We start from the raw sequence: 21,141 nt of genomic DNA on the forward strand, positions 1-21,141 counted from the left end.
TTGTAACATTGGAGCACTTAAAAGCCGACATATGCCAAACTATAACCGAAATAATCCCCCGAGACCAGATCATCCGAGGAAAGCCATAGAAAATAACTTCAAACGAATAAACTAATGCAGAAGATTCAGAGAGAGATTGTCATTTGACATCATTTTTTATTACTTAATATTCGATTCTTTATGTATTTTAAAGTTAGGAAACTCAATTCATATCATTCTTTACTATTAATACATCGATATTTACAAAATTTTAACATATACAGTCAAACCTGGATAAGCGAGAGTTCAAGGGAGCAGAATCTCATTCTCGCTTATAGAGGCTTCTCACTAACTCGAGTTTCTCGCTAATGCAGATACATTGGTAGCGTTTCTCTTTTATAGAGGGACGCAGCAATAACAAGTCACAGCAAGTACGAATGTAGTAAATATATCCTAAATACATATCTTATAAAATATACTATAAACATATCTACATTAAATATACTCAAGCAAATTCATCCACTTACGACTATAACAGTTATATTATGTTTGCTCGAACTAATCTTTTTTCAATTATATAATTATTTTAAAATAAACGAATTACAATACATTACTGAATATTTGCATTCTAAATGACTTGCATTTCAGAATTTGGACAAGAAATTCTCACGGTAAAATGGAAATAATGAAAAAAGGGCACTACTTAAAAAAAAATTAAAATTCAATAAAGGTTAAATATAAAAAATAAAATAATTATCAATTAAAAGAATATTATATTGTTTATTGTAAACAAATTTGATTTCACAGTTAGAGTTCGGATTCTCCTGTTTAATTGAGGTAGAAAAATGTTTTTTGGTATAAAAAAATTAGTTTGTTTACAAAATTTTTCATACAAATTTAAAACGTCAAAATCTTTCGATAATAATTGATATTTTTTCGATACAATGGCGTAAACTATAAATACAAATACCATGTTGAGTCAATCTTAATTAAAGAGATTTGAAAAAAAAACACACGTTCCAGGAATCAAACCCGGGTCTATTCGATTCATGCCAAAAGCTTTAGCAACTTGGCCAAAGTTGATCTAGACACAATTTTTAGTTTTTTCAACTCAACAAATTTTTCTTACAGAGTATAGTCTCGTCCTTGCTGTTTATGAATTTTTAATTATTTGTTGTGATTATGAGCTCGTTTTTTCTTCGATTTTCTCTTTGATCCAGTTCTAGACTTTTCTTTCTTCTCAAAACTCACTACTGCATCCATGAGATTAGTTTCCCAAACACCAGGATCCGTATACTCTGATATTTTCTTACTGTCCACAGACAATGCCCGTTGAACACCATATATCGATCGTAAGATATAAACATCTTTCTTGTAGATTAATTGTTTCGCCGTATAATCGTACACACTTCGAATAATTGATTTCGAATTCGTATCATCAATACTATGATCAATTCCTAATCCATGTAAAATTTCATGCATTAAAATTTGCATGTATGCACGTAACGGTGAAATGTTAAATGTTTTTGCCATATTTTTAATTTCTTTCGCACTCACTGAAATATTTGCTCGAGGTTGTCCTTCTCTCGCATAAAACCAACATAAACCAGCCAAACGTAATTCTGGATCATCTAAATCAATTGTCATTTGACATTTTTTCGAGGTTAGCCAAAATTTTAACGCAGTATATTTGCTTAATTTCGACAAAATATACTCAGCAATTGTTCGACCATCTTTAAATTGATTAGCGTATCGATCTAAGCGTGGATCTTGACTTTTAAAATGATTTTTAAAACATACTCGAATCTTTGTTACATTATAAATTTTGTTATTTGAATTTTGCAAGTAACGATTGTAATACGTATCGTTAAAGTTTACACTTGGTTTTTTGTTAAATAACTTCTCGTACGGCTCGTAATATGAGTTGTTCGTAATCACATAGCGATTTAATTGTTTTGAACTCACTTTAACAATCAACACTAACAATAATGATAATATCAAACAAATATACTTCATTTTCGTTTTTTTAAATCAAATTTCCTTTAAAAAAATTTTGATATATATACAAAAATTGTTATCAAATGTTACCATCCAAACATAATTTTGGACAAGTTTTTTTATAATTTTTAGCAAAGATTATGCTTTAAGGTATAAGAAATTTCAATTTGACTAAAAATCGGGTTAGGTTAGTAATTGATATTTACACAAAAATTGGAATTCCCGATTTATTAAAAATATATAACATTTTTTTGTTTGAGCGTAATAGGGGAATCACATAAATGCATGTCCCGCAACAGTAGAAATAAATTTGGGATCAATATCTCTTTACTCCAGCACTCGGATTTATCAGCAGGCTGAGTAGGCTAGACTCTACAGCGGCAGATTTTAAAAGCGGTCAAACTTAAGAATTATTGAATGTGAACTTATGAACTACTAAGAGAGTAAGAAAAAGAACAAGTTTTGTTGTGAACCCCTAACAAAGGGAAGAAAAAATAAACAGGGAGTGGTAATTTTTCTATTAATGCCTTCTAACGGTAAATCCCTAAAGACGGAGGTAATTTATTTAACTACCGAATACTGGTTTAATTGATATTACCGCATGCTTAAAGGCTTCCATCTTGAAAAGGTTTAAATAGAGAGATTAAATGAGGGCTTATCAGGTTAATATAATCTGCTAATTTTCAACCTCAGCGTACATTTTGATCTTGAAGTTAAAATTAAAAGCGTGTTCAGGCCTTAAAAAGAAACTTTGAGTTCGTAAACGAGCAATATAGGTTAATTAAGGTTCCCCACCATTTTTAAACAGTAACAGATAAAACAAAAATTTGAGTACAAAAAAGGTTCCTAATCTAAAAGTATCAATAGGTTTTATTTCAAACCTTTTTTTCATAAATGCATTTATTTTCCCGTAAGGGTTTAAATTAGGTCAAAAATTTAAGTTTTCATTTTCTCAAAATCTATAAAAGATAGAGAATTGAAAATTTGTAGATAGTTTCATATAATGAGTCTTTTATATATCGTCTTTTAATAAAAATAATTATTATAAGGCCGCCACTGATTTATGTTTATTTAGAAATGATATCAAAATATGACGTAAATTAATATTAATTTGATTATTTTAAATCAATCGCAAAATGAACATTGTACCTAAAATGATAAACAACATTTCCCCGCGCAAAAGTCTTCCAAGCTAAAGGAAATAACAAATTCAAAAAATATGGTGGCTAAGCCAAAATCCATTCAAGCCAAAACAAATATTTTAAAAACTTTAAATCGGTTAATCTAGAATTTTTTCTTTAAATTGAATGCATTTTACTAATTGATGATCAATATCTTGTTGATTTTTTTCTTCAATTGATCAATTCTTACTTACCTTCGAAATATAAATGCGATATTAACTCGGCTTGTCTGTCTGTCTGCTTGACGGTTATGGCTAATCAGTAGAATACAGACTGTTTTTTATACACGCGCCCTACCCTCAAATATTTCCTCATCTGCTTATAGTTTCCTCGGCCTCTAGTATGATGCGATTTCACTTACTAGGACCATTAAATTACCCATAATCTTCTCATTCTTCCCGTAAAAGTCTATACACAGTTCCTACAGTACTTCTAGTCAAGACTTTTGTACTTCTAGTCAAATTTTAAAACAATAGCTGATCAAGATATTTTAAATTCACTGGAACTAATCGAAGATGAAGAATCTACTATTTATAAGTAGCTAGTGCATTAAAAAATAAATTTATGTAAAATCAAGTATGATTTTTATATAAAACAAGAGAAAAAAAACAATTGACTGAGTTAATTGTTGGAATACCATGTATAGGCAGTGTTGTATATAACTGATATTCCCACATAATACATACTATACAATTTGCGCATAATTTGCGTTCTCACGGGTAAACAGTGATGTTAACGAATGTTTAAGACAAAAGTTGTTTATTGTTTTATAAGAAACATTTTTATATTTTTGTTCTATCTCTAACGGTTTACAAGGTGGGTCCTACCCAAGACCCAATTGACCTATGTCGCTAAATTACGAATTCGACCTCAGTTTTTACGTCCTAAATACGCTATAAAATTCTAGCTTGATATTTCTTTTCGTTTTTGAGTAATCGTGATGACAGACGACAGACGGCAGACGTCGAGACTGACGACAGACAGGCAGGCAGACCTGTACCAAAATTTTGTTCATAGTATCAATATTTTTAAGCGTTACAAACTTGGAACTAAACTTAATATACCATGATATATTTCATATACATGTTATAATCATGAGGTTATGATTTACAAGTTTAAAGAATATTTTATGTATGAAATATTTGACGCATGTGCAGAACGTGCGGCAAATCGCTCATGGGTGAATGCTGACGGGTTAACATTAATTTTAAAATTTTTGCATTAAGTTGCGATTACCCTACGAATCCGATTGGTAACGGTTAGTATACAATAATCAAACCAAAAAATTATCTGAACGCTACGGTGTTTTTTTATTAAATTAGCGTTCGTAACTACTTACTGACTGTTACTACAGATATTTACTCATTTTGACTTTTTTTATTATTATTATTTTTTCAGTGATAACGATCAGAAATAAACACACACAAAAACAGAGAAATTCAAAATAAAATTTATAGACCTTATTAAAACTTTATTCGTAAACATTAAATTAAAAATTTTGTTTGAATCTTTGAATACCAATTAAAATTAACTACTGATAATTATACACTGGGTAATATTGATCGCTGTGTTGAATTAGAGATTCTAATCCTAAACAGAAAAAATTATATATCACTTTTTTATGTGTTTTTTAGTGGAAAAGAATCTTTTATTTAAAGTATAGTGGATTCAAAACAGCAAGTCGTATATTAGTGGAATTCAAGGATAGTCAATGAATCTTTATAAAAACTGTTCTACTCCCTTTTTAAAAGTGGACATTAAAAAGTTTTTAAAAAAAATTGTTCTCGGGGGTGGAAAAAATTATGCTAAAAATGACAATACTAATCGATTTAGGAATAAATTCTAAGCAAAAGAGTAACTGAAATATATTTCGAAAAGTCAACTCTGTTCGAGCTATTGGCGATTGAAATTCGGAGTATTTAATGAGTAACTGAAAAATTTTTTGACGATTTTTGAAAAAAGTATATCATAGAGAAGTATATCAGATGTATCTACCACGGGAGATAAAATTAATGCTTACCACTTTGCAATTTATTTAATTTTGGTACTGACAATATGCTCAAAAAGTTCTGGTTTACAAGTAGATGAACATCAGTTTTCTAACCTGTCCGATTTTCAAAAACTAGAAGAGTGAATATAAAATGTTTAAAACAACTTTTCAGAAAAAGACGACGTCTTCTGATGAAGTGATAAGCTTATTTAAAGAATATGAGCGACTCGTATATTATATTTGAGCTGCTGTATTCTAGTAAGAGGATTATGAAAGACGTAAAAACGTATGGGTGTTCGTTTCAAAAAAAAAAAAAGAAGAACAAAACTCACCAAGAAATACAAATAAATAAGAACACAAAAAAAAAACTTATAGTCTATATATTTATATACAAACAGACTTTTAAGATTTGGCTAATTGGGACAATAAATTGTTGATACAATACATTTTACAATATATATTATTATATTCAATATGTACAAGATGTTCCAAGTTTCTGCGAGAAGTGGCATGGAATGGCAATTTATTCCTCACATTCTTCAAGATAAAAGTACATCACACCAATCCAAAGAATGATTAGACAAAATTGCAGCAATCAAGTTTGCTTATTTTAACCCCCGAAACAAAAAAAATGGGGAGTTATAAGTTCGACCGATATGTGTGTGTGTGTGTGTTTGTCTATCTGTGGCATCGTAGCGCCTAAACGAATTAACCGATTTTAAAGGTAACGGATAAACCGAGAGGTAATTTAAAGGAAAGTTTTCTTAGATATTATTAAAGTGCGAGCTTAGAGTTCCGTTCTCGAAAAACTAAAATTGGCGATGATCTTCAAAATCGATTCAGCTTGGAAAAGGCATGGCGTATAATTTTAACATAAAAATAACTACTATGGAAATGAATGGTCAATTAAACCTGGCTCAATTCATTTTGAAAAGTGGAATGGTAAAATAATTAGGTAATTCAAAACAATAATTCAAAAGAACAAACTCAACTCAAATATTTCAATTTCATTTAAAATATTTGAAAAAAATTTGTTTCAAAATATGATAGCTCTCTAAATGTACTTTTCATCTCATCTGTAACTTCAATTGTAACTTTCTCCATTCTTATCTGGAAAACTGCTTTTCTTTATAAATATTTTTTCCCAATCAATATATATGAGAATTATTAAAAGAATTATAAAGTTTTAGGCCAATGAAAAAATGTTTCACGCCAATCAAAAAAATGTCCTTAACTGTAGAAATTGAGATTCTGAACATAATTCATAATTGAGTTGTTGAATAAAAAATATTGAAATAATATAATCAATTTTTGTATTTTGTTTCAATTCTTTATCATAATAATATTGAACTTCGCCAACAAAACTTTTTTAAAAGATATAGTCAAATTAAATATAAGTAAATGAAAATGAATAAAATTTAAAAAAAAGAATTCACAGATTACAAACGTTATTTTGGCTTAGTGTGCAATGTTTGTGGCGTAGAAATGTTAAAATATAAAAGCGTATGTATGAATATATACAAAATTAATATTATTATGACACACGATGTTTAACGCAAATATTCCTTCGGGTTTTTACGTTTCTCTTTTAAAAAATCAAAAGATAAAAATTGTTTTTTTAATTTATAACTTTCAATTTGTTATGAAAAAGTAAAAAATAAAAACACTTTTGTTATATAACTTATACTTCCATTTTTGTTAAAAAAAAAATTTTTGTTCAACAACTCAATTGCCCCTTCAGGTTTGCTCTTAAAGGCTAAGCACTTTTTCTGCTATGACAATAAGCTGAAAGGAAAAAAACTTTTCCGTTTCTATTGAGCAGGTGATTCATATCGAGAAACCATATCCTAAAATTTCATTAGAAGTCAATTATTTACGAAATTTCTCAGACAGTTAGTTTTAGTTTTAAACATCTTTTAAAAGTATTCATTTGTATCAACTTTTTTATTGCCTGGAACACACTATACATAAATATATATAACTTCTTTTGTCGAATCAAGAAATATAGTGTATAGTGAAGATATATATAACGTATCCGTTTCATTCGTTCGTTTTTCAATTGAATTCAGTCGTTAGGTTTTATAAGCATGTTTTCAGCTTCATTTCGTTATTAGTCTTATTTGAAATATTGTGTGTATAAGGTAAATTCATAAATTGTTACAGACTACTGTATTTTTTTTTTAACCGACTTCAAACAAAAAACGGAGGAGGTTATCAATTCGACTGTATTTTTTTTTAATGTTTGGTACCTCAGTACTTTCGACTGGGCGAACCGATTTTGATGATTCTTTATCTATTTGAAAGCTGGTGCTTTCCGTGTGATCCCAGTTCTGACCAGTGGCGGATTAAGTATTTTGCCGCCCTAGGCCCTGTTTGATTAGCCGCCCTTTTTAAAAGATGAAATTTTATATTTTTGAATCCGTTTATATTATTTATCCGTTTATAATACTTATATCAATTCATATATGAAACACCAGAATCATTGAAAATAAAATAAGAAAACATTGTGCAATTCTAGAAGCGGCTTACATGTAAGATTAATTTTACTAAAGATACAAAAAATCAACAGAGCTTTGAAAATTCTTCAAAAAAAGCTTATCAATATTCAATTATTTCTGTGTATAATGTATACCGTGGACGAGACTATACCGCACACGGTATATTTCATTTGCTTCAAATAAGCCTTCCAATCTATATTGTGTATACCGAGGACGAGACTATACCGCACACGGTATAAGGGCTCGACGGCATAAAGAGTATACCGTGAAAAAGTATACCGTGCACGGTATAAGGGCCCCACGGTATAAAAGGGCAAAAATAATTTCATACCGTGTCTAAATAGACCGTATATGGAATACTGTGGACGGTCTAGACCGTAGACGGTAGACCGTAGACCGTATAGACGGTATACCGTATAGACGGTATACCGTGTGAACGGTATACCGTATGAACGGTATACCGTATAGACGGTATACCGTATAGACGGTATACCGTATGAACGGTATACCGTGTAGACGGTATACCGTATAGACGGTATACCGTAGACGGTATACCGTATAGACGGTATACCGTATAGACGGTATACCGTATAGACGGTATACCGTATAGACGGTATACCGTATAGACGGTATACCGTATAGACGGTATACCGTAGACGGTATAGACGGTATACCGTATAGACGGTATACCGTAGACGGTATCCCGTATACGGTCTAGACCGTCCACGGTATACCACGGTATACGGTCTATTTAGACGCGGTATGAAATTATTTTTGCCCTTTTATACCGTGGGGCCCTTATACCGTGCACGGTATACTTTTTCACGGTATACTCTTTATGCCGTCGAGCCCTTATACCGTGTGCGGTATAGTCTCGTCCACGGTATACACAATATAGATTGGAAGGCTTATTTGAAGCAAATGAAATATACCGTGTGCGGTATAGTCTCGTCCACTGTATACATTATACAGATGGGAAAGCGTATTCTACAGAAATGTAACATACCGTGTGCGGTATACTCTAGTCCACGGTATACATTATACAGATGGGAAAGCAGTGGCGGATTAAGTATTTTGCCGCCCTTTTTAAAAGATGAATTTTTTTTTTTTAATCCGTTTATATTATTTATCCGTTTATAATACTTATATCAATTCATATATGAAACACCAGAATCATTGAAAATAAAATAAGAAAACATTGTGCAATTCTAGAAGCGGCTTACATGTAAGATTAATTTTACTAAAGATACAAAAAATCAACAGAGCTTTGAAAATTCTTCAAAAAAAGCTTATCAATATTCAATTATTTCTGTTATAAAACATTTTTTATCAGTATTGCACTCACAAATAAAAAAGTTAATCAGAAAATAAATTCCATTCTATTTCATAGAAATTTATTTGTAAATTTATATAAAAAAAATTCGAATAGATCCTTAAAATGTATTGTCGTTACATTATATCAGATTTAAAATTTTGACATTCTGAAAAATTTGCCGCCCCCCAAATTGTGCCGCCCTAGGCCCGGGCCTTACGGGCCTAGGCGGTAATCCATCACTGGTTCTGACAACGTCATCCATGAGAAAATCATAAGAGTTTTAAATTTGCATTAAGTATACACGGAAAGAGGACGAATAACTCAATATCACGTACATCGATTTCGATTATTCTTTTTTTAGTGATAAATTAGTGTACTTCAGATTTAACAAAAAGAAAACCGACTTCAAAACAAAAACTTTTCCAAAACAAATTAATATGCACTAAAAAGTAAAAAAATAACGATAATATAGTATAGTTAAAATTATTGCTATTTTTAGAGTCGGTGATAATTTTAAATACATTATTATCGTAATTTTTTTTTTTTTTAGTGCATATTAATTTGTTTTGGAAAAGTTTTTCTTTTGAAGTCAGTTTTCTTTTTGTTAAAAGTTTTTTTTTTACCTTAAAACTTAGTGCTTTGCTTTTGTACTATTGTATAGATGAACCAGAACTCGTGTACAATACAGTGAGTCATTAAATGTCTATTGCTTTGGAATAAAATCAAATTCCATTTTGCTCCATAACACCGAGAGATTGGGAAGAAACATATATCTACATTCTTAATGCATATAGGCAATTTTTTTTATGGGTGGGAGGGCTAGAAATATTACCTACAAAAATTGATTTCAAAGCGGGGTTTGAAATTAAGTAAGGATTAAGTGCGTTTTATTCAGTAACCTTATCGTTCAGAGCTTGCGTCAAATCCGGTAGTTCTGGCTTGTTTATGATGTTGTCAAAAATCGAAAATCGTGAAAATTTCGGCTGCTATTCACATTTTGTCAGAAGTTACGCTCGGCGCTCGAGGTTACAAACTTGGATTATTTATTGGGTCTGAGAAAAATTAGAACTACCGGGTTTTACGCGGGCAGTATAAAATTACTGGATTATAGAACACATTCACATAAAATGCTACGAAAATAGCTTATTTAATAGTTATTTTAAGACAGTATAAATTATACTTGTTAGACAGTTTTGTTTTCACTCTAAAACTTGGCTAGACATGATTTCAATAATTTAGAAAAAAACTGCAATTTTGATATGGTTTAGTTTTATAATTAAAGAATTTATTTTTGTCAGATAGAAATTCGTTTGCCTTACTAGCGCAAAGTTAGTTAATGCATCCGTCATCAGGTGCGTAACGTACTACATGACTTAGTTTGAATCGGTACCAAAATGCCAGGAGAAACAATTACATATTTGCAATTCGATTGGTTTTTAGTGTAGACAAAATGACTTTGATTGATTAAGATAGATTCCAAAAGACTATTAAACCACGGATAGCCAAAGATAAAAACATTTCGTTTAAATATGGAGATCGTGTGAGTCTTTTACACAGTCCACCTTTTTATAAATCTCTCGTTATAAAATCATTCAATAAAATCTATAAACCAAAATGAAACTTTTGGAAACAATGGAAACCTTTTTGTATTACAGATGCAATTTCGTAAAAATTATAATTTGACATTTGTAAAAATTGGATCAATTCGTTGTCTATATAGAAATTGTACCGAAATGTATGCCGATCGTTCGATACTTTATTATGTATTAGAAATCATTATTTTTGATTGATTGGTAACGATTCCAAAAACATTTTTTTCAAACACTATACAAATTGTTATATACGTTTTTGAAACGACATTGAAAAATTCAAATTTTTATTAAATATAAACGGAATTTAGTGCAAAACACATAGATTGCCGCATAAAACTGGATCGCAAACGTAAAATTGGAGATATGTTAACTCTTCATTAAAAAATTCCACAGTTTTACCGCCAACAAAGTGATCCAAAATATTTTATTTCAATGGCGTCAAAGAAAAACTCGCGTCGCCGACAAAAACAAAATTTGATACTAGATCCATTGGTAAAAAACGTAGCTCCACTTTTTTCTTGGCCGTTTTTCAACGTGTTTGTTATCCGCGAACCTTCTCAATATGGTCTTCGTAATGCTGTAAGTCAATTTGTTTTAATTATGGCCCAAATCCAAATTTGGATACTTTTGGTACCCGACGAAAAAAGTAATACCTTGAAAATTTGACCAATTTTAGCTTAATAACCGGTATTGGGCTGTTCAAGAAGTCCTCGAACAATAATCACACTACTGAGGAGACGGGCACCTTGGATATCTTAACCGCCCCAATAGTGAAGTGGCCATAGCTTACGGCACAAGGATGGTTACTTGCCTATTCAGAGGATTCTGAAGAAATAATAGAAAACAAATAATATTTTGGAAATTTTATTTAATAAATATAGAAAGAAATATAAAACACACACAAAAGTTTAGTCAGCTTTTATGTTTTTAAAGAAGCTAAATCACTACAAGTTTTGTTGAAGTTATTTGTACTTGTACAAATAACTTGTACTTGATTCAAAAAAAATGTAATTTAACTGTTTCTTTGGGGGGGGGGTATACAAAAATTGGACCATTTGGGTTTCTGGCATGATTCACAATATAAATCTATAGGCTTTTCTGATCAAGAATCAATTGCAAAAATGCGGTACTCATAATTTACACATTCAACCGGCCATACAGCGCCTGTTCTAGATTATTTACAGAACTAATCAGTCATTTCGATTATAACGTGTCCTGTCAAAACCACCATATTTAATTTTATTAAACTTTTTCTGTAATCCTAATAATATTTTTGGACTGATCGCAGTCTTATTTTGTTGTTTTTCAGTAGTTGTTTCTAAAATATCCCCACTGTTACATTGCACATTTTGTATTTTTGTAGTTCTCTTCAATGAAGTAGTATTTTTCAAATTATATTCATCTATCGTTGGATCAGGATATATTCTTGAAATATTTCGATGTGAACCATACATTGATCTCAAAGTTAATATTTCTTTTTTATTCAGTAATTGATAAGCTGACGCATTATATAAATCATGCTCAATTGATCTTTCATCAGTATACTCCTCACCGATATGATCCACTCCTAATCCATGTAAGATTTCGTGCTTTAAAACTAACATAAAAACACGTAAAAACGATGCATTATATTTTACAGCAAATAATTGCACTTGTTCCCAATTAATTGTAATTCTTGCCTGCGGTATACCATAGTAAACCCAAAAATTTGTAGCACCCAAATTTGTTGTATTTGATATTCTTTGCAGCTCAATTTGTATATCACAATTTGGTTTAGTCAAGTAAAACGTCAATGTTGTACAGTTACTTATTTTTGATAGAATATATTCGATAATTTTTCGACTATCCCTAAATTTCCTCTTATATACAGGTCTTAAATAGAGTGTATCGTTAATCATCACATTTTTTTTAAAACAAACACTTATTTTATCAAAACTATCACGATTTACTTCTTTACTCGAATTTAATAAATTTTGATTTGAATATGTTTCATTAAATTATAAATTTTCACGTCCGAAAAATAATTTTTCGTATGGTTTATATTTTGAACTGTCCATAATTACATCTCGATCATATTTAAATGAAACGACGTGATTTACGAACACAAATAGAAATATTAAACATAATCTGAGTAACATGATTTCAGAAGACAACAAAAACAACTGACTCTATGAGATAATGTTTTAATATTGACATTTTGTTTTGTTAAAATTTGTTCTTGTTTGACCTTTTTATAAATATCATGATTTAACGATTAATTATCTTTAATAAAATTAAATTTCCTAACTTTTCTATTGAAATTATAACCTGTTTCCTCTAATCCGCCTACTAAAATTGTTTGTGACAATAATATTTTTTCAAAAGTATATCTTAAGGTTTTTTTGTATTTTAAACCGACTTCAAACAAAAAAAAAGGTTCTCAATTCGACTGTTTTTTTTTTTATGTTTGTTTCCTCAATACTTTCGACTGGGTGGACCGATTTTGATGATTCTATTATCTATTTGAAAGCTGATGCTTTCAGTGTGGTCCCATTTTATTTTCGTCCAGTTCTGACAACAACATCCATGAGAAAATCATAAGAGTCTTAAATTTGCATTAAGTATTCACGGAAAGAGGACGAATAACTCAATATCACGCCAATCGATTTCGATGATTCTTTTTCTAGTTACAAATTAGTAATGTAGTTAAAATTATTGTTATTTTTGGAGCCGGTGTCAGCCAAGCTAATGTAGCAAACTGTTCTGTCAGAGTTGTTTCCTTGGCTGACACCGACTCCAAAAATAACAATAATTTTAATTATAATAAAAACTTTGAGCTTGAATAACTTTTTTTTTCGGTGAAAAATTAAACTTAGTTTTTTTAAGCGAATCGGCTGTTTTTATGTTTTATTTTCTAGGCTAAAAATACAAAATATACTAAAAATTATACATAAAATACAAAAACAATTTTTTTAGCTATGAAGGATTGTTTTCAAAATTGACATTTTCACTAGGATGCAAACTTGTGGTGTAAATTAAGCCACCATATTTAATTTTACTAAACTCTTTTTGTAATTGCAGCAATAATTTTGGATCAAACTCAGTCGTATTCAATTTTTTTGTAGTTGTCTCCAATGTTCTCTCCAAATGTAATTCTTCTTCCGGTGGATCAGGATGCATTCTTGAAAAATTTGAACGTTCACCATAAATTGATCTCAAAGTAAACACATCTTTTTTATACAATAATTGTTGAGCTGATGAATCATATGAATCATGCGCAATTGATCTAACATCAATATGCTCCTTATCGATATGATCCACTCCTAATGCATGTAAAATTTCATGCATAATAACTTGCATAAACATACGTAGCAAAGATATTCTAAAATATTGAGCCACTATTTTCGTGTATGCAAAATTAATAGCAATTGTTGCCTGTGGTTTACCGTGATAAATCCAAAAATTTGTTACACCCAACATACGAGCATTTAATTTTGTTTTAAAGTTAATTTCAATATCACATTTCGATTCAGTTAAGTAAAATTTAAGTGATGTATATTTACTAATTTTTGAGAAAATATATTCGGTAATTTTTCGACTATCCTTAAATATTTTATCATATTCCGATGGTAAATAACGTGTATCGTTGATTCTCACAAAATTACTAAAACATACATTTAATTTATCGAAATTATCTCGATGAATTTTTTTATTCGAATGTAATATGTATTGATTCGAATATGTATCGTTAAAATGTAAATTTGGCCGTTTTTTAAATAATTCTTCGTATGGTTTATATTGTGAATTTTCCATAATTACATCACGCTCGAATTCAAACGAAATTACGTGATTTATAAACACAAATAAAAATATTAAACACAGTTTGAGTAACATGATGTCAAATGGCAACTGACTTTGAGATGATGATTTCAATATTTATTTTGTAAAATTTGACCTTGTGACGTTTTAGTAATGACTGGATTATTTTATCTTTTTTAATGGAATTTTTCACTGCAATATACAATTATCAATAGTAAAGTAAGTAGCTTCATGAATCTAGCGTTATAGCTGAAATTACAGCACCTACAGATGGATATACGAATTGAATCTATCAAACTTTTGGATTGAAACTTCTTTTTACACGCCACTAAAAATAATATCACAGAGAGTGAATTGGTAAAAACAAGTGACATCATCAATTTGGTATGTTACTCCATCCTGACTCCAATAATTGCATTTTTCATTCATTGGTGGCGCTCGTGTTCTAAAATTTAATAATAATTTTATTTTTCATTCATAGATACCGTTCTTGTATTAAAATTTAACAATAGTTCTATTTCCCATTCACAGGTGGCAATTTGTTGCCATTCTACATAATCAATAGCAAATATTTATAGTTTATGTAAATATTGTTTCTAAATAAAGAAAGTGAAATTTCACTTCGGTCCCTGGTTCCATGACCTATACATTTTTCTTCCTCTTCCACTTTCTAAGCTTAGTCCCAAGTTTGTAACGCTTATCCCGTCCATCTGTCTGTCTGTCTGTCTGGCTGACTGACAACACAATGACTCAAAAACGAAAAGAGATATCAAGCTGAAATTTTTATAGCGTGCTTAGGACGTAAAAAGTGAGGTCGAGTTCGAAAATGGACAACATAAGTCAATTGGATCTTGGGTCCATAGGACCCATCTTGTAAACCGCAAGAGATAGAACAAAAGTTTAAAGGTAAAAAATGTTTCTTATAAAGAAACATACCAGTTTTGTTTTGAAACATTTTTTCGTAAACTTCACTGTTTACCCGCGAGAGCACAAATTATCTTTTTTTACTTACGTGACGTAAAATAACAAACGATTACATCATCAACACAGTCTTTACATGGTATTTCAACAATTAACTCAGTAAGAGCTCCAGATGTAGGTGCTTAATTTATTTGAAAAGATAAAGTTAATTAATTTTTTTTTTAGATAATCCTTAATTAGGCTTCAGTTCGGCGGCTTCCATAGAATCGGTCTGAATGGGAATAATGAGAGATCAAGAACATCAAGGAAAATATTATAAGTTAATGGTCCATCTTGTCATTTCAAGTAGGCATAGTTATCGAACAACTTACTATCAGTTTTCAGTAGATATTACCGGGCTGGCTAACAAAGTTTTTACAACAGTTTCATACCTAGATCCAGCCCTGTGTAAAGTTAAAAATGCGCATAGAACTCCAATTATTTATTATAATAAAACAAGTACAAATAATTTAATATGGTTCAACTTGTTTATTTGTTATTATTATTATTATTATTATTGTTTGTATGTTTGTTTGTAGTTTGTTGTTTGTTTTCGTGGCGATTTGTAATTGATAATTATTTATAAATATATACCAAGTAGTACTTACGAATTACTACAATTATTAGTTGACTGCTGTAGAATAGTAGTTAATACTCGTTTTGTTTGTCTTGAATGTTGTAAAATGTTGCTTAGTACCTACATTCGTGTTTATAATTACTTTATGGTAAAATTCTATTATAATTTGTGTACCAAATAAACTTGACATTTAAAAGTGATTGTAAAGGATATCCTTCTTAAGAAAAACTTTCTTAGATGTCGATGGTCCTTCATCTACGAAGCTCTCAAGCTGAAGTGGCATGTCGGATGTCGCAATCCTCTTCATTCGAATCATCTTCTAAGGGACTGTTCTCAACTATTTCTGCTTCTACGGCGGTCAGAATGTGGAACACACCCTCATCCTCGTGCGATGCTAAAGTCATATCTACTTTCTAAATATTTCATTTCTACTTTCCGGCAGGTATACTTCCCTATACACCCCTTCTTATATCCACAGGACACTGTGTTGAAGATTTCAGCTGGAGCTGGATCCTTAGTGTTCATGGTGGAGAACAGGCCAAGGTCCGACCTTTTCCAACCCCAGCCTATAGGATCCTTTGGCAATTATACCAACCATAGATTTGGCCCAGAAAACTAACAGAACGCTACATAAGATCACTTTCTTTTACAAATAATCCACTTTTCTTCTAGTCTTTACTTTAATTTAAATTAATTTAGTCTTTTAAAATGACTTAAGTTGAAAACCGAAATGTCTAGAGATATATGTGTCTCCGGTTTCTAACCTTTGATTTCAACTATACTACTAAGTCGAATTTTATGCTTTAGATGTTCCTTCGACACAAAATTTGATCCTCTCAATAATAAGGTCAACGACATTTTCGTCCGACGTACCATTTTTGTGCTACAAACATAAAACTGAAAAAAGAACTAAAATTTCGCGGCTATTTGACTCCCAAAAGTAATGCACACCACCTGGAATTGGGAAAAATCGGATAATACCTATTTAGGACCAAATAAAGGTATGAAAACAATTTCCTTTTCTGGAAATTAATTGATTTTATTTGATTAGTCCATAATTATTGAACGTCTTTTCTACTTTTAACTAAAAATCTACTTTTAAGTTCACCCGAAAATAAATGAGGATATTAATACATTTTCTAAATATTATTTTATAAATGTCAAACTACGAAAATCGTTAATCTCGTCAAACATCGCGAAAGTAACAAAATAGTAAAGATGACAGGAAATCAAAACTCAATGTTTGTGTAAATTTGCAACCTAAAGTCAGCCATATTTATTAAGCCACGCCTCTATGGCAGCTATCAATAGTCTCACAGCAATATCATCTGCAACTAAAGCTTTGTTTGTAGTTATTACTTGGAACACAATATACAAGATGTATATAATTTAAAGATATGGGTATAGTTCGTACAAAACGAAGTGGCACCGAGCAAGAGAGAGTGTAGATACGAGTGCACATACATATACATCATACACTCTCTCTTGCTCGGTGCCACTTCGTTTTGTACGAACTCTAAAATACATATGCACTTCTTAAATAACATTACTACGTTCGTAAGTTAGTTTTTACATTTTTTTTTATTGTAGTTAAAAGATTATTAATGATGATTATAAGCAAGCATGGAACGCAAACTAAGCGAACTATATGGGTAGAAATGTTGTTTCATATTTATACGGTGGTAAAAACAACTTAAACGATTTACCAACGAACGAATACTTACTAATAATTATTATTATTTTTTTATATACATTATTAAAAATTATTCGTTATACCATTAGCATTAATACGTCACGCTAATTTTTATGTAAAACCTGTTTTTTTTCACTGTCGTCCAATTATATTATTGTTTTTTAAAAAGATAATTAAAATTGCGAATTTACAAATAATGAAATTTAAAAAGGGTTATCGATATTTATTTTGTAAGGGGCTTAAATAAATGGTGCTGAATTTTTTACTATGGATATTAGCTCAAGACAGAATATTCTATCGGTAAGTATTACTAGTGTTAAGTAAACTGTTTCTAACAGCCGTATTCATTGAGTGTAATAAGCAGAGACCTCAATCAAGAGCATCGTTGATTCAGTGGTAGAATGCTCGACTGCCACGAGGGCGGCCCGGGTTCGATTCCCGGGTGATGCAATTTCTAATTTAAATTAATTAGTTATTTTTCTTTATTTACTGCAAAATATTAAATAATTATAATACGCATTTCAATTTTTGGTCTATCGCTACTGGTATTTTATAAGTGATTCAGTCGAAGGTAATATTTAACTGAAAAAAATTTTATTAAACAAAAGAATCATTCTTGGCACTTATTATTTTAAAAAATTATTTCTTTCAAATATTTGTTCGTAACTGTGTCCTTAATATGGTCCACTCTGCAGTTCTAATATTGGGTAACACAACTTTTTTGTTGCTTTCAAAACGTAGTTTCACACTCCCCTAAGGGGTTCAAATAACATATCATAAAAGCAGCATTGCATCCCCTTCCGTCCGCCATTTGTATTAGTTTTCTAAAATATTGATAAATTTATGAAGTATTTTTCAGGAAAACTATTTTTTTCAAAATTTGTTCATACGGCTCACTTGTTGAGGCCACCTTCAAATTTTCTCCTATCTATTTTTTATATTTTTGGAGAAAATGAACACCAAAATTTTGCTCTAATTTGCCCTCTCCCGAAAAAGCAATATTGTTTATGAAAAATTGTTTCAGACAAAAGTTGTTTATATTTTTGAAGAAACATAAGAAACATTTTTTACATTTAAACTTTTGTTTGATCTCTAACGGTTTAACATTAGTCAAATTCAAAATTTAAACATTTCCGAAAACCATCTTAAAAACTATTAGACGTACGGAGCTGTGGGTTAGCTTCAATTGTTCAAATTTAATATACTTTCAAAATGATAACAGCATAGAATATTATACATAGAGAACGCCATGGCCCAAAATTTGCGGAATGGTGAATGAGAGAGAAGACTACCAGTTAATTCCTATTTGTCCTTGTCTAATCTATATGTCATTGGCTACATATTGATTACATTACACAAAATGTCTATGCATTATATGATTATGACTTCTGACTGTGACAAGGACACATAAGAATTACCTGGCAATCTTCTCTCTCATTCATCATATCGCATTCACTTACAGGCTGGCATATCCTTCGCGTTATCTATGTATAATATTCAATGGATAGCAGCAACTAATGTCAAAAGCGCATAGTTTTTGAATTGAACTGAAAAAATTGAAAAAAGTGCAGTTTTTCACGGATAGCGCAAATAAAACAATTTTTTGTTTGTTTGCAAAACTTAGTTTCACACTACTGAAAGGGATCCAAATAACATACCCAAAAAGCAGCTGTACATCGCGTTTTGCGATTTTAAATTAGAATTTGACTGGCGTATTGCAACATTAAGCTAAAACAAATTTATGAATACCAATCTAAAAATTGTTAAACAACATACTAGCTCAAGTAAGTATTTTATATTTTCTAAATCGTTAACTAATGATCATTAGGTAAAGTTAATTAGACATTAATTAACATCACCTTAACGTACTTAGTAACTAGTAAGTAAGTATATTTATATTACTTATAAGATACATTACATTACTTAAATAATTTATAATAAAAAAAAATTCAAATCTAATTTAAAATCAGATATAAAATAGCCATTATCGTTTAAATATAATCTATACGTAGGTATCTATTTTATATTGGTTTTTCTTATTAGATATCGTTTTTCAAAAACGATATTACTACTTAGTAACAAGCTTTACAACTTTGTAAGAGTTTGTAATCATTATGCTCCGTGTAAATATGCAATAGGTACACTGAAATGAATGTTATTTTTCAAATTAATAAATTTATTATTAAATGTACAAAAAGGTTGTGAAAGTTTTAAGATAAGCCTTTGTAGTAAGAGATCAAAATTTTGTTTCAACATTTAATGGGGTAAATCAACTATTGGAAATCATAAATCACTTTTGGGTGAAGGCTAATTTTGTTTAAAAAGTTTTATTTCGTTGTAAAAAAATAAATAAACAAAAGGAGTTTTCCCTTTCCGGAACGATCACCACGATCATCTGCACGCAGTTTTGGGATAATATATCTCTATATTGTTTTCTTTGGTGAATATCTCTGCTTCTGTTAATCGAATTGAGGTGAATAAAAAAAGGATTGTTTATTATGAAGTTGTACATAGACTTTGGCTGCTATCGAATCCTGAACATGGTAAAGTAACCTCAAAATCTTAAGAAAACTGCAGTAATGTCATATTTTCAACTTTCTCTGATAACTTTTCGAAAAATGTAAGAATTGAGTTGAAATTCATTAGCATTTATACGTCACGCTAATTTTTATATTAAACCTGTTTTTTTCCTGTAATCCAATTATATTATTATTTTTTAAAAAGGTAATTAATTAAAATTGCAAATTTACAAATCATGAATTTTAAAAAGGGTTATCGAAATTTATTTTGTAAGGGGGTTAAATAAATGGTGCTGAATTTTTTACTATGGATATAAGCTCAAGACAGAATATTCTATCGGTAAGTATTACTAATTTTAAGTAAACAATTTCTAACAGCTGTATTCATTGGGTGTAATAAGAATAGATATTAATCAAAAGCACCGTTGGTTCGGTGGTAGAATGCTCGCCTGCCACGTGGGCGGCCCGGGTTCGATTCCCGGACGTTGCATTAAGTTTCTAACATATTTCATTGAAATATAGTAGAAATTTTATTTTATTAGTTTGAAATTTTGATGAAAGAACAATATAAGACAAAAAGTAAGAACAATTTTTCGATATCTGGGGTAATTTTTAAAATATTGAAAATTGAAATTTTTTTAATTATTTAGCTTTGGATATTTCGAAAACCAAGGCAGATATCAAAAAAAATTATTCTTATTTTTCGTATACATTCATGAAGTTATAACAAAATTCATCATCAAAGTTGAAAATAAGGTACAAATAATTTTAACCACAAGTCTAAACTTTCCTTAGCGCTCGTACTACCTTAATGCCCATTTATCATAAAGATATTTTGTACACCTTGTAAATAAAAGTCTTATAAACATATACAGGTAATATTTTTTTGAACATATATAATATGAACCGTTGCATAAAATGATTGCGGTATTTCAACTAGTTTTTATTAAAAACGTGAATTAATATTGATATAAAAAATATATATTTATTTATATTCTCACTATCAATTTAATTAATTAGTTAATTATGTACTTTTATTTG

At 30.0% G+C, this 21,141-nt stretch overlaps 1 protein-coding gene across 1 annotated transcript; it reads right to left on the bottom strand.

Annotated features, from left to right (window-relative positions):
• Nucleotides 1–739: 739 nt before the first annotated feature.
• On the bottom strand, nt 740–1,995 carry LOC123305942. Its single transcript, XM_044887782.1, has 2 exons — nt 1,160–1,995; nt 740–1,111 (listed from the first exon to the last, which is right to left on the bottom strand). The coding sequence occupies exons 1-2, from the start codon at nt 1,993–1,995 to the stop codon at nt 1,105–1,107; spliced, it is 843 nt and encodes a 280-aa protein (XP_044743717.1). The 3' UTR covers nt 740–1,104.
• Between the last annotated feature and the right edge of the window lie 19,146 nt (nt 1,996–21,141).

This window comes from Chrysoperla carnea, chromosome 1, assembly GCF_905475395.1.
Source record: "Chrysoperla carnea chromosome 1, inChrCarn1.1, whole genome shotgun sequence".
In the NCBI taxonomy this organism is placed as follows: Eukaryota; Metazoa; Arthropoda; class Insecta; order Neuroptera; family Chrysopidae; genus Chrysoperla; species Chrysoperla carnea.

Coding starts and splice junctions, on each gene's coding strand:
- LOC123305942 (XM_044887782.1), bottom strand. CDS start 1,995: ATGAAGTATATTTGTTTGATATTATCATTATTGTTAGTGTTGATTGTT.